Source organism: Eleutherodactylus coqui, chromosome 4 (assembly GCF_035609145.1).
Source record: "Eleutherodactylus coqui strain aEleCoq1 chromosome 4, aEleCoq1.hap1, whole genome shotgun sequence".
NCBI classification, from domain to species: domain Eukaryota; kingdom Metazoa; phylum Chordata; class Amphibia; order Anura; family Eleutherodactylidae; genus Eleutherodactylus; species Eleutherodactylus coqui.
This window is the reverse complement of record NC_089840.1, coordinates 200,685,400-200,711,570: the sequence shown is the minus strand read 5'-3', so window position 1 is coordinate 200,711,570 and position 26,171 is coordinate 200,685,400. Positions and strand designations below refer to the sequence as shown.

Sequence of the window (26,171 nt, the reverse complement as noted above, 5' to 3'; positions counted from 1 at the left end):
ATATTGATGACCTCTTACCAGGATGAGTCAATAATATCAGATTGGCGGTGGTCCGATTCCTTGCACTGCTACCGATCAGCTGTTTGAAGAGGTGTTCGGGTGAGCATTGTGGCCTCTTCACTGTATACCAGACACAGTGCCATTTATTTTGTAACAACGGTGCCTGGTATTGCAGCTCCATCTCATTCACTTAAGCTGCACAGAGGCCATGTGACCAATGGACATGATGCCACAGTCCTGAGTAGAGGCCACGACACCCCAACCACTTCAAACAACTGATAGGCTGGAGATGTTGGGATTGATCTGATACTGATGATCTTTCCTGAAGACAAATTTGAGCAATATGATGCCACGTTTTTTACTGGACTATCATGAAAATAGGTCATCGATATTTTAGTTTCAGAAAACCCCTTTTAGCTGAATTGTGACTGTGAAATGCAAGCCAAAATGTAACAATATTGTACAGCATGATCTAACATTGTGCATTAGTTGACTACTGGCAAGGTTGGAGTCAACATGTCACGTGCCTAGACATTCAATGCAATACATGCCATTAAAGTTACGCATAACTTTTGCATAACTGATTTAAAAAGTCAAGAAGACGGGATGTGTGGATGATGCAGCGTGATTAGGATACAAAAATGTAATGGAAAGATACAGCTCACCATATATGCATGTCAGGAGTAGATCCACATGTTTAGCTATGTTGTTAGAGCCAGTAGAAAGTCCACAGAAACCATTCCCAGGCCGGATCCCATGATATCAGCTGTAATGCCAAAATCTAGATGACTGTGTTCCAGCACTTAAAACCCCCAAATCTTTATTCATTCCACGTTAAAAACTGCACGGCGTTGAGAATAACAGGAGGTCGGTTTCGGCTAGAGTTAGCCTAGTACTTAGTCTCATAATACAATGAATAAGGCTAATTCTAACTGAAACACGTAAGTTCTCCTGTTGTTTGCAGCGGTGTGCTGTTTTTAACGTGGATTGAATAAATATTTTTGGGATTTACAGTGAGTGCTGGAAGCCATTCATGTATATTTTTGCATTACAGATGTCCTAAAACCGCTGCAGATGAAGGAATGCATTGAAGGTCTAGACAACGTGATATGCTGACCAAGACCCTGCAATATCACACCAATCCGTTCCTCCATTGTCAGCATCTTGTGAACCTACAAAACACACCTCTATGGAGACTTTTGACTTGCCCTGTACTTTGAGTAAGGGCACTTTTAAGGCCCATTTAGACATAACGATTATCGCTCAAAATTCGCTCAAAAGCCGTCTTTTGAGCGATAATCATTGTGCAGTTTTTGTTATCCCGTCGCTCATCGTCGTCTTTCAGCACACTGAGCCTTATCAGGGATTCACAGCAGGATACAGCTGATACTATTGTTTCAGCTGTATCCTGCTCTCTGATAACAGGCTGGGTATGAAGAACAGAGCGGTCCAGCTCTGTTCTCCATACCCCGCATGGAGTGCTCGGCTGTATAACAGCCGGGCGCTCCGTGCAGAAAACATCTGGATGCAGAAGACAAGCGGGGACGCCCCGCTTGTCTTCTGCATCCTCTGCTCCGAGCGTTCGGCTGTACAACAGCCGGGCGCTCAGAGCTGGGGAACAGCTGGATGCAGAAGACAAGCTGGGATACCCCTCTTTTTTCTGCATCCTCTGCTGGCAGCGCAAGGTGATCGCTCATCTTGAGCGATCATCTTGCGCTGTAAATGACACAATGATGATCGCTCAAAAGTCAACATCTTTTGAGCGATTTATTATTGTGTCTAAATGGGCCTTTACACAAGACGACTGTTGGGTGCTTAAGCGCCTGATGATTGACCCAGGGATTATCTCTCTTGTGCTTTAATACAAGGTTGATGATCGTTCACTGAATGGAGTTCTCTTCCGGCCATTCACCTTCATTCAGAGTAAATGGGCAGTCATTCATAGAGTAACAAGTCCCTGTTTACACTGACCGATGGTTTCTTGGTTTTCAGGTGAACTAGAAACCAAGTAATTCTGACAAGTGAGCGATTCTTGCTCACTTGCCCTATCTGATCCTATGTTTAAATGGGATGACAGTCACCCCTAATTGTCTTTTTGAGTGTTCACTCGGGCAACTATTGGCCTGTGTAAAAGTACCCTAACCCTTGTTCCTTTGCATGGTTACTCATTTACACTTATATATGTCAACCAGATATAATATACAATATAAAGGGCAGCTCACCAAAACTATAATATGGTCAAAAAGTAAAGTGCACAGTAAAATCACAGATTCCAAACCTATTAGAAATAAGTGCAATCTGCTCACAATTCTATTTGCCAAAGGCGAAAAATACCCATAGGTATTACCCTATAATATAATATAAATACTTTTTATTATTCAAAAAAGACCAAAGACAACATCAAATATTATTTAAAATAAACGGGCAAATGGTGGGAGCAATGAAATGTGACCAGCAGTCATCAATTTAGTGTATAATTGTGCATATACACACTAAAACAATGGCCTGGATGACAAACTTCCAAAAGCCTATGCAGAGATTAGTAAATCACCACCATCAAAACCCTATTAAAATTTAATCTATAGCCAATCCGACATATTTCGCCTTGTGGCGTCCTCAGGGGGAGCAAAAATCCAGAGCTATAGTGAGGCTTTCTTGACTTTTTGAAGGTACCAAAAATTCAATGATGAATATAAAACACAACATACAACTTTAGATATACACAGAAATTCCATATATAGGACATAGCCATATTGTGGCACTTTTCAATGTCGTATAAAACGACATAAAAATGATTATTTAAGAAAACTGTTTTTTGACAAAATACAGAAGAGGAACTTGTCCATCCAAGCTTAATATTCATTGTGTGATCTGTTGTTTTCCAGATACAATTGTAAAGAAGAGTTTCAAATTCACGATGATTTGCTTAAAGCCAATTATTCTGTTGGGAGGATTTCGGAGACTATGCCGGAACACTATCTTGTACAGGTGAGATCCATATATAGTACTTAATTGGCATAATCCAAAATTGTCTACGTGACCATCATAATGTCTGTCCTTTAATCAACAAAGCTCAGGTAAATGCAGAATGTCTTGATCCAAAACACAGCTGTGGTTTTAGCCAATATCTGTAAGTAAGACATTAACAGATTTTTGGGGGCAATTTTTATTGATGACCTATTCTCAGGATAGGTCATCAATAATTGATCAGCTAGATCCTTCACTCAGGACTCCGACCAATCAACTGTTTGGCTGCCTGCTGTCACCAATAAAACACATAGGGAAGGGAGCGGAAGAAAATCACTGCGACCCCTGTGTAATGGATAGTGCTGGTATTGCAGGTGCAGCTCCCATTAAAATCAGTACCTTGTGTTTTGCCAATGGCAGTTGGTGCCTGGAGCGGCCAACTATTGACCCCAGCCAATCAACTATTGATCTCTATCCTGAGGATAAGCCCGGAGAACTCCTTTAAACACTTGCATTGCTATGTATAGGAGATCATTGATTGATCTTCTTCTCTATGGACTTCTAGCCTCCCTTCCCTGCCATAGTCATGTAAAAGTCCACATTCTATTATTCCTGTAAAATTTCCCCAATGAAGGTTGACCTGTTTGATTTACTACATGAAGCACTATGTAAGGAAGGGAGTGCTACATTTTTTAGGACATCTTTACATGGGTAGTGTGGCATTTTTGTTGTTTTTCCACCAATTGAAAGAGTATTTCTTTGGTCATTAACTTTCACATACAGTGAAGTCCTTTTGGTGGGACAAGGTTCATGTCTTATTAGCAAGAATGGGCAGGGGGTTCTTAACAAAACTGGACAGAATGGTGAATGTGTTTAGTAAAGGAAACATGAAATTACTTACAGAGGAACAAATGTTTTGCCATTACCGTATAATTTGATCAAAAACTTGCAGAAAGCCAGGAATGTTTTCTCCTTGAAGTCGTGTCTGATGAAGCGTGTACATATTGTTCTTTTAGGGTAAATATTTTATGGTACGGGACGTGTACAGCAAGTTAGATGTTCTAAACACTACAAGTAATTTTGGTGCACCAAATTTTCGCCAAGCAAAAGGAGAATATGAAGTGTATGGAATGGGCCAACCCACACTGAATGGCTTCAAACAAGTACTGCAGAAGCTCCAGAATGATGGACATAAGGTATCAAATAGAATTCTATTTCATTACGCCTGTTCTGGTAAAGGATGGCAATCTCTGACAGATTACTATGTTATTTCTGACTGCTGTCACCCTTTTTTGCGATATGAGATACATATGACCTTTTTTCTATTTATATATAAAAAACCCTAATCTCATAATGAAAGTTTGATATGTGCTCTTGGCTACTTTCTTAAAGATGGTGGTTATATAGCAAGTAGCCACAGACACAAAAATTGAGAAGAAAAAATATACCATTACATAGAATTGGAAGGATTGTTTTATTATCTGCCACCAAAATCATACCGTGGTGAGGAATTAATGCTCTTGCAGCACTAATTTGGTATAAACCTAGTTTGGCTTTAAAATAGAAAGTTCTCTGACAGAGTAATAGAAAAAGAGTTATGACAGTGACCCAAGAATGGAGATAAAAGTTGGTACAGGTATATACAAGTTGTGGAGAAATGGTAAAACCAGACTCGCCTGGTGTGAACCTCCTGTCAAAAGACAGACCACCGCTCTGCTAGTCCTGGTTCACCTTCAAAGTAATGTGGCAATGGTCCACTTTACTGTCCAATCTCTGTTCATATCCATAAGGATGGGCAAAAATCATCAAGGCAGAACCCAGGGCACGCCGGTACCTTGGTCACAAAAACAGGAAAACAAATTTACTAAAACCCAGCGCTCCAAGAGAATAAGGGGATTGTAATTGAAAGTTAGAAAGGCACTTACTTGGGCGACGAGTTCACAAGCATCGGCAAGCCCCCTCAGATATCCATATTCACTTTGGAAATATCACACAGCTGTCCAGGCAGAGATTTGAAGCATTGATTTGAAAGGTAAAAAAAAAATCTCACCATGAAAATGGTGCCTGATAAGCATCAGACAAGAGGCTTCACTGCATAGAAGTGACTTCAATATACAGAGGAGATCTCCAGAGTGTGACAGGCAATCCATTTAGGGGATGCAGGGATGGAAAAATGTGTTTTCGCTGGAGTGGTCTTTTAAGCCCTTAATGACATGGCCTATTTTGGGCTTAAGGACATTAACGATTTTTGGCAGATTTTAATCTCCATTGTTCAAAAGCCATAACTTTTTTATTTTCCCATCGACGCGGCCGTATAAGGGTTTGTTTTTGGCGTGCCGAACTGTAGTTTTTGGGTACATAGAATATATTGTAAAACTTTTATTATTTTTTTTATGCTAACAGGGAGAGAAAACGCATCAATTCTGCCATAGATTTTTTTTGTAAAGCATTAATTATGCAGCATAAATGACACAATACATTTTTTCTGTGGGCCGGTACGATTACAACGATAGCAAAATTCTTATATTTTTTTTTAGGTTTTTCCACTTTTCTGCAATAATGATTTTGGAAATCTTTTTTTTTCTACATCGCTGCATTCAAAGTCCTATAACTTTTTTATTTTTCCATGGGTGGAGCTCTGTGAGGGCTTATTTTTTGTGAGAAAAGCTGTAGTTTTTATTGGTACCATTTATTGCCTTTTTGTTTTGTCTTTTTTCTTACGCTTTTCGCCGTGCAGGATAAAAAAGTGTGTTCAACTTATGGTATGTGTCGTTACGGACACGACAATACCAAATATGTGGTTTTTTTTTGTTTTTTTTTTTAATTATGCTAATATGAGAAAAATTAAAAAGGGTTTTTACATTTTTATTTTTTGTACATTTTTCTTTTCTTTTTTTTTACACCATTTGTGTCCCTGTGGGGGACTTGCATAATACCACTGAAGATCGCTACGATAAGGCATTGCAGGACTTCTCTCCTGCAATGCCTTATCACTTATTACAGCGATCATAGGCAATGGTAATACAGAACGCCTGTAGGTGGCATCTTTTTACCATGGCAACCTGCCAGGCTCTCTGCGATTATACCGCTTGAGCCCGATAACATACAGAGGGAGCGCGCTCCCTCTGTGAAGCCTTCCCATGCCGCGATCTATGTAGATCGCGGCAGGGAAGGAGTTGACAGTGGGGAGCGCACCTCTGATGCACCCCCGCTGTTGCAGCGGGAGGCCAGCTATCGGTGACAACCGACTCCCGCTGCCAGCGCAATATCTCTTGTGTATCTCTTGTATCCATATGACGTAAGGGTACGTCCAGTTGCGGGAAGTACCTCGCCTCCAGGACGTACCCTTACGTCATACGAAGGGAAGGTGTTAAACGAATAACTAATAAATGCATGTTGCGTTTTTATAAAACACAGCCCTGAAAAATAGGCCCTTATAATTAAACTCATAGATTTTTCATTAGCTCTGTGTTACGGTCCAGAAAATACAGCCAAAGTACAAATTTAAAAATAGTACAGAAAGGAGTTTTCTACCTAAATTTTGAGCATCTAATGTAAAGGCCATAGAAATGTCTAAAGATCACATCCTACTTCCTACAGAAACCTACGTACATTGATGGACATAAAATTGCCTATTTAAGACCTAAGAATCTGTATTGTTTCTTCCTGCAGGAATGTATGTTTGTCTGTGTCCGGGAAGAGCCCGTCGTGTTCCTGAGATTGGAGAGTGACTTCGTGCCTTATACTCCCCGAAGGAAGGAGAACTTGCATGAAAATTTGCACGACCTCAAGAAAGGATACAGAGTAGAAACTTTGGAACTTGCTATTCGGAAAGAGGTATGCAAGCTTTACGAATCGCATCTTATGTTCTATTCAGCTTTTTACTATATACCCTTTCCTTATGCTACCTTCCCCACATTGATTGCAGGACTCATGGGAGTGAAGCAAGTCCTGAGCACCTATTTAATAAAATAGAATAGGACCCGTATTTGGATCAAGTTAACTATGGCAATGTATTGTGCTCAATTGAATAGAATATTTCTTACTACTGAGGGTTTGTACATCATGTATTCAGTCTAGGTAGCCCTCCATGAGATAATTAACGCAATGGCAGAGTACTTGAAAATGGCGAGAAACTAAAATTCTAAATATATTTAAAAGTTGCAAAACTGTTCCCTGTCCAATAACTATGCTTTATTTACATATAACTGGCCTCCTGCTTTATCATGAGCTTTATTGGCTTCCTTAGGTGGTCGCTCATGTCTAATCATAAGTCCCCATTCAGATAGAATAGTGCACAAAACTGCAAGGGTTTATTTTGTCTGCAGCTTAATGTATGATTTATCAGAATTGAAGATTTATTTTCAATGTTTTTTTTTTCCTCGCATTTGTTTAGCTTTACGACTTTGCCCAACTGAGCGGGAACAGTTATTATGTATATAATGACGTAGAACATTTTAAGGATGAGCCTCACTCTGTCAAGGTTGAGTGTGAAGAAGATATACACGTGACAGAGGAAGTGTATAGCAGACCTGTTTTCTTAATGCCCTACTACAGGTAAGTATTGTTATCAGTGAAATTTATGAGTGTGTGTGTGTGTGTGTGTGTGTGTGTGTGTGTGTGTGTGTGTGTATATATACAATGGTAGACAAAAATATGGAAACGCCTTAGAAATGTGTGAGATTTTAATCATTAGCACTGAGCTGCCCTTTTGACCCCTACTTGACTGAGAACTTTCCCGCCAAATTTGTGTTTACTTCACCTCTTGCCCTGCTCAGGGTGGTGTTCGGACCCAGCTAGTAACTGCAGCTGAGTGGCTCAAACCCCCTGATCAATGGAACCTTGTTGCTCAGGCAGATGTTCTCTTCTGCCCAGCAGCATCTGTGTCATATTATCTCCACTTGAAATCGGCCCCTACATATCTTATTGCAGTATAATTTATAATCCCATGTAATTTCATATGGTGGTTCCATATTTTTGTCCACCCACTGTATATGTATATATAATATATAATGTGTGTGTGTATGTATAATATGTATATTTGGATCACCTGTGTTGTGTTTGGCAGCACTTGGCTTGACTGTGCCTGTTGGAATGATTTTTGACATCATCCTGTGACCATTTTTAGCAATGAGTTGTTCATGCCTACAGGATCCTCTTCCATTGGATGTTTCTCCTCAGTCACACTATTCTTTGTATATTCTTGACATTGTTGCACAAGAAAACACCACAAGGTTGGCAGTTTTGGAAATGCTGACCCCAGCTAGTCTAGCACCAATGACCGTGCCTTGTTGCTCAGATCCCTTTGTTTTCAGATTTCTAATGTCTGTTCACAATGAGACCGATCCACAGAAAACTTGCTCGCTTGATTGTATACAACACTTCAGGGACACTGGTCTAATTTCCATATAAAGAAGCTCCAATCATAAAAGGGCTGGCATTTCTAATAAAGTGACCATATGAGTGGAGTATACTTGGATGAGAAGGCCTAATAGTAACAATTAAATGGGAACTGCTTTGATGATGGTTAAAGGGGTTCTCCAGGATTAGAAAAAAGGTTATCTTCTTCACCACAAACAGGACCACTGTGGATCGTAAGCTTTATCTTGTAATGCTGCTCATCCCACTGAAGTGAATACAGATGAGATGAGAGGCCCTTTTGCTCTAAACAAAACCCACAAAAAACCCAACACTTTGTACTGCACAACCACTTTAACATTACTACACATCCCTATCCACCTCAAAGAGGCAAAGAGGACGACCGTGGAACTGGTATCCGCATTGACATCTGATGGTCTATTTGTGACTATATTGTGTCTTTCTTTTTTATTGATGGGTATATTTACAATAGAATTTTCAAGCTTTGATGTTTTTAGGTATAGATTCTAAAAATATTAAGATAATGGTTTATCTTAGCATAAATGAATGAACTGACATCCTAATCCACAGATACCATCGCTTGCCCCTACCAGTAGATGGAGCTCCTCTGGAACCACAGTTTGATGCTTTTGTAAACTTTCTCAGGGTGAGTACACATTTAGTAATGCATTCAATGCCTTTTGCTGTATTACTTAGATTAATGTATACCCTGTCAGCACTGTTCACATTACAGACTACCCATCACACCCTTGCTGGAAGAGATTTGAACCTAGTGCTTGTATTTTCTATGGTGGATCAGTCATTTGCATACAAGTGTATTAGATTGAACTTTAGCCCACACAGTATACTTTCAGCACTGAATTTGGCACACTACCGTAAGAATATGCGAGTATTGCCAGGAGGTGAATCACTGCACTTACAAAAGTTGTTTGAAGTTGGCAAATATCACTTTGAGCTACTGCCGTTTTCTTCTGTGAACCTGCCAAATCTACTGTGTATCTGCTCGCTAGGCTTGTTCTGTTCAAAGTCGTTCTTGTTTACAAATAGTTTCTAAAAACCAGCACAATATATTATATAAGGAATTAGCTGGTGTGCTGATGTGCCACTCTTGGGCCGGCTCATACGAGTGCAATTCGTTGCGTGCCATCCACGAGAGAGACACTCCTGGTACACAGCGAGGACTCAATGAGATTGCTATGTACCGCCAATTGCCATGCAGTATCTAGGCGTGTATGCGGCGTAATATAAGCTAAGATAAAACATGCTGCGTTTTTTCTTGCACGCGCATTTCACGCAATATGTGTGAGCAGCAACTTGGGAGTCTATGGCAGATTGGTACAGCGTATTATGTATTACGGGCAAAAATTTAAATCTGATGTAATTTGGGATTGAACATTATACAGCTGTTGAGGCATGTATTTAGTACAGTCCTAGATGATAACGACTTATGTTGGAGCAGAGGGAGCTGCAGCAGAAAACTGCACGTGTCCACTTTGGTCGTGCTTCACTCTCCATGCCCTGAATATATCCTGAAAGCTAGAACTTCATGTTAACACAAAAATAATATACAGGATGTAGTCAAGATGACGGATCCAACACTGTATCAATAATGGTGTCCTATATTGCGATAACAATAGTACTTGTATAGGAAGACATATATGCATTACACAATGGTATGACACATAGGCCGCTGGGGGCCCCAGAACATGGATTTCAATTTGGTATTGTGGCCCCGGTACGAGAGAGAGTAAAACCCAAATGCAAAGTTGAAGAACAGCATGTGAGAAACAGAAGTCCGCTTACCGCATCCCTTTTTGGCTAACTTCATACGGGCAAATGGGATACCAGGCTGTGAATCACGGCCCAATATCACGCTTGCCAACATGCGACTTCCCGGCATATGCAAGGCGTTTTTATATCAAAACCTCCTTGCATCACTTCAGGAGGTAGCGATCCTCCGGCACGGCTATTAGCCAAGACAGAGGATCGCAGAGTGTCTCCCATTGTTTTCAATGGGCAAACCTCGCATCGCACTCACGTGCTGCCGCCAGCCCCATTGGAAACAATGGGCAATGTGAGGGCATGCCCAAAGATAGGGCATGCCACAATTTTTTTCCTGCATCGCAATGCGATACAGGAAAAGAATCACTTGCGTATGACCCCATATGGGTTCATTCTTGTGCAAGATTTGTGCAGCTCACATTTATAGCTTCAGATATGTTGGGTTCTTTCTACACTTACGCTCTGCGCTGTCTTGTGTTGTCTGTATAGTTTAATTTGATATCCTGTGTTTTACATGAATAAATAGGACTTTGATGTTAATATGTATTTTATAGAGTTCTCTAATTAAACATATCATTTCAGGAAAATCCTTGCCTCCTGCTGCTTCATGACACCAGCTGCACGCCACCAGCTTTGCTTTTCAGTTGTCAGACAGGAGTTGGTAGGACGAACTTGGCTATGATTCTGGGAACACTAGTTCTGTATCACCGAAAGGGTGCAACTGAAAAACAGACGTGAGTTCTTCTAAATGTTGCAGAACTCATCATTTTGTTGGGTTTGCAGAAGATGTTGTGCATTTGCTGCAGATACTTGTTGTGGAATCCAAACCAAAAGTCAATCAAAGTGTAGTATCTAATATATATAATATGACTTGGCGTGTCCTCTACTGGTCTGTAGCCAAAATACTGCCAACGTGAGGTTGGATGACCACATGACACACTAAGGCACTTACATATGTGGCTCAATAGAGGGAGACCTGACACCTGATTGTTTATACTGTAGATGACACCATGGCCCGCACTCACCGGTTGGGGGTTGAGGGAGACGGTGCCACGCCACCCGCTTGCCAGTGTAGCAGAGAGTGGCTTGGTGCACATAGCTGACAGGTCTTATTTTGTCTGTAGCTTGATGTATGATTTATCAGAATTGAAGATTATTTTTAATGTTTTTTTTCCTCTCATTTATTTAGCTTTACGACTTTGCCCAATTAAGTGGGAACAGATTATTAATGGGGACCTGGCACTCGGATCCCTACTGATCAGCTGATTTCCAGGGCCACTGTCACTGGAAGTAAAAAGTGCCTACTATAGCCCGGGTTGGCACAGTAGTACAGCTCCCATTGAATTCAATGGGATGTGCACCTGCAATACCAACCCATCTCAGTGACAGCGGTCCTGGGAATCAGCTGATAAGCAGGAATCCGAGCAGTGGGTCCTCGACGATCATCTACTGAAATGCTATGAAATTTCCACAGTGGGATTTCTTGCAGAAAATCTGCAGCATTTACAGTACAATTCATGTGGTCAAGATTTAAAAAAAAAACAAAAAAAAACAAACCATTTTTTAATGTTTTATTTCAGTTTCTCTCCTCCAATAAAAGGAGCAGAGAGACGGAAACGCTGAACTGACCTGAACAAAGGTGTAAAAGCAGCCTTACGGTCTTGACTAGAGATGAGTGAGCATACTCGCTAAGGGCCATTGCTCAAGGGAGCATTGCCCTTAGCGAGTACCTGCCCGCTCAGAAGAAAAGGTTCGGCCGCCAGCACGGGTGACAGGTGAGTTGCGGCAGTCAGCAGGGGGGAGCGGGGGGGAGAGAGGGAGAGAGAGATCTCCCCTCCGTTCCTCCCCACTCTCCCCCGCAGCTCCCTGCCCGCCCCGGCACCCAAACCTTGTCTCTCGAGCGGGCAGGTACTCGCTAAGGGCAATACTCGCTCGAGCAATTGCCCTTAGCGAGTATGCTCACTCATCACTAGTCTTGACCTAACATGGGTTTGTTATACTACTTTTTGGTAGTATTTTTATTTCATCTTCACTAAATTTTTTTATACTTTTTTTTAACAAACTTTTTACTAAAGTTCTCTGAATACAATCTGTTTTATTTCCAGAATCGCCCAGAACGCCAATGATTTGCCAAAAGAACATTTTCATGTGATACAAAACTTCATTAATATGGTACCAAGTGGAGAACAAATAGTTGACGAGGTAACTATTAATATTCCTCAGAACAGTTGCTTCCTAGCATAATGACACATCGCTGAATTGCTATGGATTTTGTTGCAGTTTTCAGCGCAGATCTGCAGCAGATTTCTTGCTCTGATAAGATCCCTTTTGACACATTGGTTGGCTTTGAATGTTATACATAGGAATGTTTTGGAATGCATTTTGCATTATACATGTAATTAGATTGGGTTGCACTGTGTGTGTGATACAGGTGATTGCCATGAACTGAGTCACAAAACTTAAGATTCAGTATAACTTGTAATTTATTCATTTATATCTCTGCTTATTCTGAGCTGAAAAGTCCAAATGGGTGGAGCTAACAGTGATTGACAGCTACCTGTGTGTGACTGTATTTGCAGGGGTAGCTGTCAATCACTGATAGGGCCGCCCATTGAACTGTTCTGCTCAGAATAAGCAGAGATACGAGGGGTGGTTGATAAGTCTTTGGCTTTACCCAGAAAGAAACGAGATAGGAAGATGAAACTTTACATTTATTCCACATACTCTCCACTGATACCAACACACTTCTTACATCGGTATTCCAAGTTCTGTAAGCCTTGCAAAAAGAAGGATCTCGGTTGTGCCTCAAACTAGTCATCCGTAGCAGCCATGGCATCAGAAATTATGTGAAATTTGGTACCCTTGAGGTGTTTAGGTTTGGAAACAGATGATAGTCAGAGGGAGCTAGATCTGGTGAATAAGGCGGGTGGTCAACCAGCTGGAAGCCTAGCTCCACCAGTTTTGCCGTGGTCGCTTGTGCAGTGTGAGCGGAGGCGTTGTCTTGCAGGAACAAGATTCCTTTGGACAGCTTGCCGCGCCTTTTGGCCTTCAGAGCTGCCTTCAATTTGTCCAAAAGTTCAATGTAATACCTTGCATTGATGGTGGAACCATTTTGAAGGTAGTCCACTAGCAGCTTGCCCTCCTTATCCCAGAACACAGACGCCATCACCCTAGTGGCTGATTTTTACACCCTGAACTTCTTTGGGCGAGGAGAACCACTGTGCCTCCACTCTTTTGACTGCTCCTTGGTTTCAGGGTCATACAAATAAATCCAGGTCTCATCCATAGTGACCAGTCGATCCAGGAAGATCTTATCAGTCTGGAAACGCTGACAAATGGACCGGGAAGTTTTCACTCGCATGCTTTTCTGATCTGTTGTCAAACATTTGGGGACCCACTTTGCAGATAGCTTCTTCATGTTCAAATGTCCATGGATAATGACACAAACACGTTCACGAGAAATCCCCATGATGTCGGCTATTCCTTTTGCTGAAATTGGCTGATTCTCCAGTATGAGGTTGTGCACAGCATCGATGATCTCCGGAACAACAACCTCTCTCAGTCGTCCAGGACGTTCCTCATCATTGGTGCTGAAGTGGCCCGTTTTAAATTTGGCAACCCAGTTCTTAACTGTAAACTATGAAGGGCATTGATCCCCCAATGTCTGCGACATATCACCATGAATATCCTTCGCGGACTTTCCTTGCAGAAACAAGAATTTTATCCCTCCTCTGCTCTCATTTGCTGTGAATATCGCCTTAGACTCCGCCATTTTGTTTCCCCGCGTGCCTAGATCACTGTTGCCATAAGCTACAAACACAAAATTTTGAAAACATGTATTAGACACATAAGGCTTTCATGTGATGTAACATTCGTTACCATAGAAACAAAAAAAGAACACAAAGCCAAAGACTTATCAGCACCCTCTTGTATAAATGAATAATATACAAGTTATTCTGATTCTATAAATTTTGCTCTGCTCCTCCCGCGCAATTGTTTTGCGCGTAAGTATATCCGTGTGGCATGTAGATGGTTGACCCAATTGTACAGAATAGTCCAGTGGGTGATTGATTGGCTGCGTTGAAGCAGATCATAATCTTATTTCTATGGTCAGCTCAACACTTCCAGGAGCCACTAAATAGTGTTCATTTTGTGTTTTTCCTTCCTAACGGTTGGCGTTTAACAGCAGATTTATGAGGGGACAAGTGATATTTAGAATGTATTTTCCTCCGTTTCCCACATAATGTATTGTCCTAGCGTGGCTGACTGCATACATACAATTAAGTGCTGAAAACAGGCAGATTATTCTCTGCAGTGAATTCTCTTGAGATTAATCCCTTTTACAAAGTGTCCTACTCTGCGCAATTCTCTGTGATTTAATCCCCAAAGATTAATCTCTGGATTCTTTACGGAAAATAATTTCCTGCTAAGTCGCCTGTAAAAAGAGAAAGGACAAAAAAAACAGAATTAGGGATTTAACTACATAATGTAACTTTTTGTGAGTGGTCACCTATGCATTTCAAGATTTACTTGTGCTTGTGTAACTTTCTTCATATAAACCTTGTTTAGGCAAAATAATATACAGTATCTACACACGGGTATATTCGGGATCGCATACGTCTGCGTGTTTGAGGCTTATTATATACGGGCGAGTGCGATATCAGGCCGTACATCATAGCCCAATATCACGCTTGCCAACAAAAAAGAGCAAGGAGGAAACCTTGCATTGCAGCATTGTGATGCGGTAATGCTGATGTGTATGACCCTATTCAAAAGAATGGGGTTCATATTCGTGCAAGATTTGTGTGGCTTGCACGATTTTGTTGGCTGAGTGGGAAACAAATCACGGCATGCCCTATCTTCGTTCATGCACTCGCATCGCATCTCACATTGTTTTCAATGGGGCCGGTGGCAGCATCACACCACGTGCTAGGTGCACGCGATACCCTGCGAGGCTTCCCCCATTGAAAACAAAGGGAGAAACTTTGCGATCCTCCGCCGTGGCTATCATAAGGATTGTTACTTCACCAAAGGGATGTGAGGCGGTTTTGTTACAAAAACTCTTCGCATCCATGACAAAATCGCTTATTGGCGAGTGCGATATGTGGCGGTAAACCTTCGTGTAAGGTTAGCATAGACTATGAGCACACTAGCGTTTTTTTGTTTTCTTCTTGCTGTTCTGTTGTGGAAGCAGTTAAACGGAAAGGAAACAAAATGTGTGGTGCAGAGTGCTAAGACGGCAAAAAGGCAGTCTTAAGCTCTTGCTCACGACCTGAAGGTTGCAAGTTCAATCCCTGCATGATTCAGGTAGCCGGCTCAAGGTTAACTCAGCCTTTCATCCTTCTGAGGTCGGTAAAATGAGAACCCAGCTTGGTGGGGGGTAATAAATAAATTACCTGAAAACGCTGCAGAATAAGTTGGCACTATAGAAATAACAAGATTTATTTGTATTCTTTTATAGCTTTCCTTTTGCTTCCCCTTTTCCATTGATAGCAATGTTAAAAAAAGAAAATTCAAAAAACAACCGGTTACGTTGCAATCCGTTTTGGTTCCGTTTCTTCAACTGGAAACAAAAGTACAGCAGTTTGCACTTTTTGTTCTGGTAGGAAAAACAGATTGGAGATAGAAGATACAGTTTAAGGCTGCATTTCCACGAACGTATATCGACTCTGTTTTCAAGCCGAGCCGATATACGTTGTCCTCGTGTGCAGGGGGGGAGGAGGATGGAAGAGCTAGGATCAGGAACTGAGCTCCCGCCCCTTTTCTGCCTCCTCTCTGCCCCTCTGCACTATTTGCAATGGAGAGAGGCGGGACAGGGGCGGGGCTAATTAGCAGAATTTAGCCCCGCCCCACTTCCTTTCATTGCAAATAGTGTAGAGGGGTGGAGAGGAGGCAGAGAGGGGGCGGGAGCTCAGTTTCTGCTCCTGGGCTCTTCCATCCTCCCCCCCCCCCCTGCACATGAGGACGACGTATATCGGATCAGCGTGAAAACCGAACCGATATACGTTCATGTGAATGAATGCACCCTAAAACTAAAGGTCTTCAATTCCATACATTACTGTAGGCTGGAAATCTGAATTGTTTTTCTCTCTGTTTTGTATGTATGTTCGTCTAAATTGATACCATTTTCATTAGCAGGGATAACCATTTAAAATCCTAATCTGACAGATTTGGGCCAATTAACAGGAAGCCAATCAATTAAACAGTATACTTTTGGAGTGTTGGAAGAAACCTCAATTTAGAGGGGACATTCAATTTTACCTGTGCAGAACATACATAGGCTTCTTCAACTCTTTGCCAGTTTAGAAATATTTTGAGGTAAAATGACCTGCTTTGAAGAAAAAAAAATCTTGCATTATTCACAATGCCCAGCAGAGTAATGCAAATTTTATTTTTTCAAAGCTGTCACTTATCTTGGGATAGCTTGAAACAGGTGAAAGTGTACGGAAGGACACCTCTTAACTCCATGCACCCTTGGTTGGATTCAGACCCATGTAACAATGTTGACCTGTACATGTCATTTATCAAAATCAATGCAATTGTCAATAGTGGAGGTATGGCAGTCCAAGGCTCAGGATATGATGCAGCAGATGGAATAACAAAACTATATACAATATTTATTCAAGAACACAGAAATAAAACAGACTTGTGCACACCTGAAATCTCTGCTGAGGCCAGCCTCACTTACAATTTAAAGCAAAGGGAGTCGCAGCTGAAACTGACCCGAGCTCTCCCACAGCATTGCCTTAGATTGAAAGTGTTACTCTCTGCTTTACTCTCCATCTGCACTCCACTCAGGCCCATGAAGTGACTGCTCCTCTCTGTCCCAGGTAGCATGCCTTCAGCTTTCTCAACCTTTCTTCCTGCATCAGCACAGCTCACTACGCTGTAAAAATTGTCCTTTTTTTATATTAGAGCATCATCCAATCACTTAGCGTTCAATGAGCATGCTCAATCCAGTTGTGCCGGATTTCAACACACGCTCAACTTTTTGGTGCAATTTCAGGTGCATCTTTCTCCATTATATGTCTAGAGCAATCATATGCATCCTCATGAGTCTGTACATCAACGTTGGTCCAATTTTCAAACATGAGACCTAATGTATATTGCTTCTATATGATGCTTTTGTTAGAAGTGAAGTTTGACCCCACCTTCTTATCTTCAATAGGATTTCCAAAATCAAAATTTCTGACAGTTTTTTGGTATCCTGCTAGTAATCATTATCTGCTGACAAGTTTAGCGTTTTGTCTTCCGCTACAGGTAGACCATGCAATTTCCTTATGTTCAGAAATGCATGATATCAAGTCAGCTATGTATGAATTCAAGAAGAAGCTGGAGGGCCTTGGTGAAGACTATCAACTTCAGGTAACTTGAGCCTCCCATGTACACTAAAGTCAAAGTTGATACTTTGTAACAGATGCAATCTTGTTGTAACATTTTGACTTTGATGTACTATGTTTCTAAACAAAAACTAGTGATATGTCATATTACATAGTGATCTATTTATTCCTTGCCTCCCTGGTATAACTTGTACATTGCCAAGTGCCTGTGACAGCTCTCCTGTTTGCGCTCATTCAGACAGGTGTCTTCTTCCGTGCAGCTAGGAGAAAAGCCACCTCCACATTATCTAACCGCAATGTACACATCACAGGCTCTGCTGGCAGATCTGGGGCCGTTAGTTTAAAAAAGGAAGGAAATTGTGTATTTTCTGATTCATAACACTCCAAACGTGCAGTATAAACAGGACAGACATGATGTAAACCGTGTCAGGAAGGTGTATTCAGTAATAGCGAGGGTCTGGGTGACAAGATGCGGAGAATGACTGCGCATCTCTCATACAATGTTTGTCATGCTGGAAGCTTCAGGAATTCAGAATCTGTTCCAAGAGTGCACTCACGAGGAAATTTATCTTCATCTGCACATCAGTAGATGTATCTGTCATAGCAATGTGACCATAATGTACTGTCTTCTTGCTCCGTGGGTCTAGATTAGAACTTGAAACTGAGGGTGATGTCAAAACCTCTAACTGACCAGAACAAATGCATCCTCCTTAGATTAGAGGACTGTGATAAAATATTCTGTTGCACAATCGGCCTGATACTTCCCTCTGATCGCTTTAGTTATCAGTGATATCAAACGAAATACTTGTCACGAGCACAATATGTAGCATCCTGTGTGATACTGTAATCAGATGAGAAAAGACCAACAGCAGATTACTTCTTTTTGAGGGGTTGTAAGGGTCCTTTTAAGGCCCATTTACCAGCAACGATTATCACTCAGAATTCGTTAAAACAAACTAATTGGCGCAATGATCGTTACGTGTAAATGCAAAGCCATCGTGCACTATTTGTTCATTTACCGTTGAGCACCGAGTTTCAGCCTGCATAAAAATAGTTGTTCACTTGCTTTTCTTTTATATGGCAGTTGTTCAGTCTAGAAAGACTGAACAACTTGAGGGGACAGGTGATTGTCTTGCATAAACACAATGAGTACTTGTTGACTCATGCAGCAGAAGACAATGGCTTATCTTCACACTAATTAAAATCCTCCTGGCCAGAAATTCCTTGTATAAACACACGCCCACATGAACAAACAACATAAACACTGTTTACTTTAGCTAATGAGGATAAAGGAGAGGATTTGAGACCATAACCAGTACATTTAAACATTCAGCACTTTATGCAAAAAAGTTGTTAATCCGTTCAGTTATGCATTGAAGAGATAATTGTTGTGTGTGAATGGGGCTTTAGATGAGCTGATTTTCTTTTGAACGAGCGAGTAATATCATTGTTGGCTCGTTTGCTCTTGTGCAGCCTGTTTAGGCAGGGAGATACATCATTGGCTCGTTCAAACAAGAATTGCTCAGTCCGTGTATAAGCGAATGAGAGGGACTGAATGAGCACTATTTAAACAGAGCGATAAGCGAATGAGCCATCAATGATTTTCATGCCTGCATAAAATGGCTGACGAACAGAAAGCGAAGATCTGGTTAGTCATGCAGTCGTTGACTCGCATTTAGACAGAGTAGTATTGTTCACTTTCACTTGTTTAAACCCTTTTTTTGTTCAATAATAATCATTCTGTCTAAAAGCATCTTAAGTGGTGGTCAGATCAGTCGTTTTTTGTATGTACTTTTAATACATTTAATGATAAAACGTTAACCTTTTGCAATCCAATTTTGGATTCAGGGTTTCCTAGGGGGCTTTCTCTTTCTGCCATTATACAATGGTGCCATCTGCTGGCTAGAGCCAGTACTGCAGTATGTGACATGCCGGAGAGGCCCGGAGAGCAAAGCGGCCGGCAATATATAGTAAGAATACCCTGCTAGACATCTTCCGACATCAGAACTGCATAGGCTTCAATCAGAATATAGGAAGATGTCAGAAGTGGCTATGTCACTTTTTTCTTATTGCAGTTTTTGATTTTCTCTCATGTAAATACTGTATAGTAGCGCATAACAGAGAAAATAATTTTCCCTTTTGGACTCCAGCAGTTTTAGTTTTTTTTCTCTTTTGTCAGTGTAGCTGTATAACACCTCGTATTTTGGAGGACCAGTTCTAGTTTTTATAGTAACCAGTAATTTCAGCTACATATAATCTAGTAAATAACTTTTATAAAGTTTTGCAGGGGGCAATCGGAAATAAAGCAATTTCACCACGGTTTTTCGCGATTTTATTTTTTGCATGCAATACAAATATTCTGTTAACTTTAGTCTATGGGTCATTAGAGTTTTTAAAAGATTTTTTTTGCACATAACAGTTCAAGGTCATAGCATTTTTATTTTTTTTGCCATTAGAGCTGTATGAGGGACAACTAAATTTTTATTGGCACAATTTTGGTTTTCTAACATGCTTATTTAATTTTTTAATGCTCTTAGCTCTTTAATAGCAACTGAGCAATTAGTGGTAGAATGATTGAAACATACGCTACAAGGCATATCACACGAAAATGATGTGAACGTTTGCGCAGTCTAAAGCTATCTCAGAACACTAGGTGGCACTGTACACAATACTATAAAACATACATAATTTAACCTATAATTTTTTTTTCTTAACACTTCTTTTACAGATTTTAAGCTGATAGAATTTTTTGTTTCCTGGTAAAAAAAAAAAAATAGAAAAAAAAGTCAGTGTTGTACTGTTGAATGAAGTTAATGTGTAACTATCATTTAATTATTATTATTATTTTCTTTTAAATATGCAGAATAGGCAATTTTAAGCATTTTTGCAGTATGTTTTATTAGCCTATTTTTGTACATTTTTCCTTCAAAACCCCTTTTTTTGCTATGCAGCTAGCTGAAGACGCTGCTAGGTAGTTCCTAGGGAAATCCGTATTTGCCTAGTAACATGGCTGCAGTTGTTCCTGCACTGTCCTGTCTAGTGCAGCTGCAGACACAGCTGTTCCCATATAACACTGTATTAATAAATACTTGTTTTAGATTCATCTCGGGTCTTTGTGGCTCTGTCCCTGGTGCTGTGAAAGAGAAGCCATTCAGTGGCTTCATAGTGCCCAATTACTGCTGGTCCGAATGCACTGTCTATGTCTCTGGATGGGACTGGGTGCTGTGAAGAGAGAAGAAAGTAGGGTTAAAAATAAATAAAATATTTTAAAAAATGTGAATGGCTGTGATTTAGTTTATTGAGTGCTGTCTCTGATTGGCTGAGTGGCGTGGCACTCAGCCGATCAGAGACAGTGCTTCCTAGAGGCTGGGATTTTTGAATCCCTAACCAAAAAAAATACTTGAAAACAACTGCCAGGGAGAAGACGCGGCAGAGCTGACAGCGCGTCTTGGGTGATATGTGTTTGTTTTTTTGCAGCTAGGGCTTATTTTCTGGGTAGGGCTTATATTTCAAGCCCCCTTCAAATCCTTGCGCGTGGTGCTACAAAGTTGCGTGACTTTGTAGCAACACAAAATCGAGATATCACTGCGAGAAAATGCAGCGATATCACACAGACCACCAATGCCATATCGCTGCAATTTTCTCGCAGTGATATCGCGTCGCCCGTGTGGAAGCGGCATTATACTGATATTAAAAGATGAAACAGAGCTCTTCCTTTATGTGCACTGCATAATGGACATCGTATAAAGAAACTCGTAATAATGCCAGAATTGTAGTTTTTCTTAACCCCTTAGTGACGGAGCTTTTTGCTTTTTTCCATTTTCGTTTTTTCCTCCTCCCTTTTAATAAATCGTAACTCCTTTATTTATCGACGTCGCTGTATGAGGGCTCGTTTTTTGCGGGACAAGTTGTAGTTTTCAATGGAACTATTTATTATACCATATAATGTACTGAAAAAAAATGACATTCTGCCATCTTTCGGTGCGTCTTGTTTCAACGGCGCACAAACTGCAACAAAAATGACCCGATAACTTTATTCTATGAGTCAGTACAATTACTACGATACCAAACTGGTATAGTTTTTTTTTTTGCTGTAGTATTTGTATTTTTTTAAGATATTTAATTTTTTAAAATTGTTTTTTGTTTCCATTTTCTGCACACAATAATTTTTTTTTTTATTTTTCCGTCGACATAGTTGAGTGAGGGCTCATTTTGTGCGGTATGTCCTGTCGTTTCCGTTGGTACCATTTTTCCATTTTTGCAAACAATTGACTTTTTGATTGCTTTTTATTACATTTTTTCTTGGAGATAGGGTGACCAAAAAAGTGCATCTCAGGTATTTTTTATTTTATTTTTTTCATACCACATTCACTGTGCGGGGTAAAATAATGCATTAATTTGATAGATCAGACTTTTACGGACGCAGCGATGCCAAACATGTATTTTTGGTTTAATATTTTGATTTTTTTTTTTATTGCAAATATGGCAAAATTATCTTTTACTTTTTTTTTAATTAGTAAAACTTTTTTGTTCTTATTTTTATACTTTCTTTTAGTCCTCCTAGAGGACTACAACCAGTGATGCTTTGATCGCTCCTGCAGTATGACGTAATGCTATAGCATTACATCATACTGCTTTTTGATAGGCAGTCTCCCAAGGCAGCCCTGGGGCCTTTTAGAAGGCCCCTGGCTGCCATGACACCTGCACGGCTCCCCTGATCTCACCGCGGGGGGCCGTATGGGACCCCCGAACATCGTTCGGGGAATTTAAATGCTGGTGTCAGAATTGACAGCGGCATTTAAAGGGTTAACAGCCATGATCAGCCGTATGGCCAATCGTGGTTATTGCCCGCGGGTGTCCGCTGTAATAAACAGTGGATGCCCGCACTGTATGGAGGGAGATAGCGGTGCTATCTCCCTCCATACACGTCCTGCAACAGCAGGACGTAAAAACACTATTGGGCCGTCACTAAGGGGTTAATCTTGTTTAAAAAAAAAAAATTATTTTAAAAGTGATCAAAACGTCATATATTCCTAAAAATGGTATAAATGAAAACTACAGCGTATCCTGCAAAAAGCCCTCATAGAGCTCTGAGTTATAAAAATGTTATGGCCCCTGGAATGCAATAATACAAAAACACGTTTGTTTAAAAAAAAACAAAAAAAAACTTTTTATTATGAAAAAATAGTAAAACAAAAACAAACAAGAAAATGTGACTACAGCTTGCTACTATTGGAGGACGGGACCTTTGGTGACAAAAGCCAAATGAGAAACTGAGCGCAATGAAAGCAAGTGTTTTAGAGAGCAGGGAAGTAAATGTACTGCAAAGTTTTATTAGCTATTTTTGCTTTTTCAATGACCAGACGTCTTCAAAGGTGACAGGTTCTTTTTAACCTATCAGTATGTTTTTGGAGTGCAGATCTTCCCCCTTGCTGGATTTGAACTTGAGACCTCATTGTTACAAGGCAACAGTGTTGACCGCAAAACCACAATTTAGAGTGGCAAAATTAGAACTAAAATTGTATGGTGTTACAAAAGGTAGAACCCTCGCCAGGAAGGACCTGGGATCAGCGCTGTAGCCGCTCTTCCTTCTGCTGCATGTCTTAATTTAAAATGAATTGTTAGCAATGGGTAGCAAGAATTTTTCCGAGAACCGTTAGTAACGAAGTAATTGTGTTCTAAACGAACTCAATCCAGCCATGGATTTATTGTCCTCTTAACCCCTTAGTGATCAGTGGAAGTACAATGTAGGACAGCTGTGGGAATGAGGTTCGCTGGGAGAAGATTGCATGATGTCGGTGACAGTGGAAAATTACTTTGACTTGACCATAAATTGAATCTGCATAGCTGTTTATTCACAGCTCACGTTAGTAATAACAGTTTTAAACACATAAGATTTACATCAGGAAGGAATAGGACTTTATAAGCAGCAGCGATCTAGCAGGCGTCATTCTGAACGCTTTAACTATTTTAGCACCGGCCGGGTGTCTGCAGTGATTCTATGATGCTGATGTATGAAGTATTTATATTTATCAATGTATTTTATTTAAAATTGCATTCTACAATAGTTGATCATGAGGGTCCGTCACTCGGGATCCCTACCGATCACCTGCTCACCCGTTCCACTGTTAGGATGGACAGAGTTGGAAGCAGACAGCTCTGTCCTTATTGCAGTGGCTACAGTTGGTATTGCAGGCACAGCTCCCATTGATGGCGGGTCTGGAATACAGTTGATAAGTGGGCATGGTGAGCAATGTAACCCGCTGATGAACTATTGGTAACCTATCCTGATGATAGTTAAGTCCCGAAATACCCTTTTAAAGCCAATTCTAGAAAATCAGTTCAGTCAAGTATGTTTATTGATTAGGTATAGAAGGAAATCAACATAAATATGGGGGAAGGAGGTTTGGAAGAAACAAACTTCATACTAATTGTTACGATCGTGTGGGCAGACTAAGCATGGGACCCACACGATCGTGACCAAGAGAGGACCAGGGTACGCACACAAGTTTCTGGCAAACTGACCCTGTTCTACACGGGAGGTTGGCAAGGTCCTACCTAAGCGGGGACATTGCCCCAATAAGGGCAGCCCAGCGGTCTTCGGATCTGGGCCCTAGCTGATCCTAGGAACCACACACCAGAACAGGATGCATTCACAAGCCACATGACAGGGACTAAACAACAGGACACACAGAGCCAGAATACACAGCATACAGCAGCCACAATGCAAACACTAATAGATGATAAGCTGAATATAAATGCGAGTTGTTAGTTCATACATTGGCCAATGAACTTAAGCTGCAGGCCCCGGCAAGGCCCCTCGTATCTTGCAGTCCCTACACTAGCAAGACACATCTACTAGAGGGCCCTGGGGGACAACCTAGCACAGACATAGCAAACAAACTCAGCAGATCAAACTGACACAAAATAAACGTACAAACGGACATGAACTACAAGGCACAGATCACACAGCAAGCTGCAACAGAACACATAGCAGGTAACAGGACACATGTCACAGATACATCCAAACAGTACAAGACCAGTTTCAGACTGACCAGGAGCTGGGTTTATATGTGAGCACAGACCCAGGGGATTGGCTAGCAGGAAGTACCACACCCAGCCTGTTCAATCATTAACCCTGAGAGTGCTGTGCTGCTGGAAGCACAGTAGTACAACATGTCTCAGCAGCACATGTAACACTGATATTGCCCTGGTTAGATTTAAAGGGATTGTCAGTGATAAAGCTTCATGTAAAAGCTGCTTCCCCATGTCAAAAAACGTATTGAGCTTATACTCTTCTTTCCTCACTATCCCGCAAGGTCCAAGCCGGTAGCACTGGATCTCTTTGCTAATGTAATGTTTACAGACTGGGACATCACAGGCTAGTGCAGCCAATGGCAGAGCTTGGCAATCAATCATCATTGGCTACTGCAGCAGCCTGTGACGTCTTGTACATGGGCTGCTGCAACCCGTAAACAACACATCACTGTGGAGACTCTGAGCTGCCACCGGGGGAAGGAAGATATGAATAATAAAGAGGCTCTTCATTATGTTTTTGCCATGGGGAAGCCGTTTTCACATAAAAGTTTTAAATTGAACAACCCTTCTACGTGCATGTTCAGTGCAAAAAAGGATTTGCTTTGCAGAGTAGTATAGATATAGAGGGTGCCTTGACAGGCTGATGTGCCTGGGGATAGACATAGGCCTTTAACATAGGTGAACACAAGTGTTATGCGTAGGCAGGGCCAAGATGCTATGACTTTACCCTACTGTACGTAATACACATTAAATTGTTGGTGTTCATATGAAATAACGACAACAACTTATATTCTTTCAGGAAAGTAGTACCAAAGATTATTTCCTCCAAGGAACCCTCAATAGTCTTGAGTGCTACTTTTACTTAGTAGCTTTCAACTTCTACCTTCATGAGCAGGTAAGCCAAATTTAGGGTACACGTTTTTGTAAGTGTGTCAGCTAGGGTCTGCTTCTTATGGTTCATGACATCTGTAATGAGTTGTGTCATGAACCACCTGGTCTAAATGAATATCCACTCCTCCTGCTAGATACTACAGGACATAGAAGTTGCACTATTTATACATGTGACTGAATGGTTCAAGATACCATTGACACGAGAGCAGGATCTGAGAACCAGAGGAAGCAGATAGGTAGAATGTTTCCTGTTTGCCTAATTGACCTTTGGGAACAGAGGGAGATTTAATAAAAATGTGCCTCTAGAAAGATAGAATTGGCCAAATTTTTTTTTGTTTGTTTGTTTTTTCCTTTCTTCAAGACTATTGTTTCACAGTCACAGCATTGGCCAGTTAGACAATAACCTGTTCACTGACTACTGTGGAACGTTTTTGTAAAAACTAAATATCGTCCATTCACTTGCTGACCGCCCATTAGTTTAACAATCTATACGTTCATGTCTTTTTTTTCAGTATCCCTTGGCTTTTGCACTGAGTTTTAGCCGATGGATGTGTATGCATCCTTGGATTTATAGACTTCAAGCAACCATGAATTTATCTGAGCTTACTTTATCTGGGGAGCTAATAACCAAAGGCACACGGGTGTTGGTAAGTAATGATGTATGGAAAGTTCCTAATACTTTGGTTAGTATACCATCACCTGGTTATCTGACACCTAATTGTGCATGTATTTAGTCGTGGCAGGTAGGCTAAATTTCTCATTTCCTGTATTATT

At 40.9% G+C, this 26,171-nt stretch overlaps 1 protein-coding gene across 2 annotated transcripts in view; it reads left to right on the top strand.

The window, feature by feature from the left end:
- The window catches only part of PALD1 (phosphatase domain containing paladin 1), a 237,879-nt gene that overhangs the window by 120,524 nt on the left and 91,184 nt on the right, over positions 1-26,171 (top strand). For both annotated transcript variants that reach the window (XM_066600553.1, XM_066600554.1), the window contains 10 exons: positions 2,886-2,988; positions 3,984-4,163; positions 6,640-6,804; positions 7,364-7,524; positions 8,917-8,992; positions 10,711-10,862; positions 12,234-12,330; positions 17,389-17,493; positions 25,306-25,401; positions 25,910-26,044. In XM_066600553.1, coding sequence (XP_066456650.1) covers positions 2,886-2,988; positions 3,984-4,163; positions 6,640-6,804; positions 7,364-7,524; positions 8,917-8,992; positions 10,711-10,862; positions 12,234-12,330; positions 17,389-17,493; positions 25,306-25,401; positions 25,910-26,044 — 1,270 coding nt within the window. The remainder of the gene's footprint in view (positions 1-2,885; positions 2,989-3,983; positions 4,164-6,639; positions 6,805-7,363; positions 7,525-8,916; positions 8,993-10,710; positions 10,863-12,233; positions 12,331-17,388; positions 17,494-25,305; positions 25,402-25,909; positions 26,045-26,171) is intronic.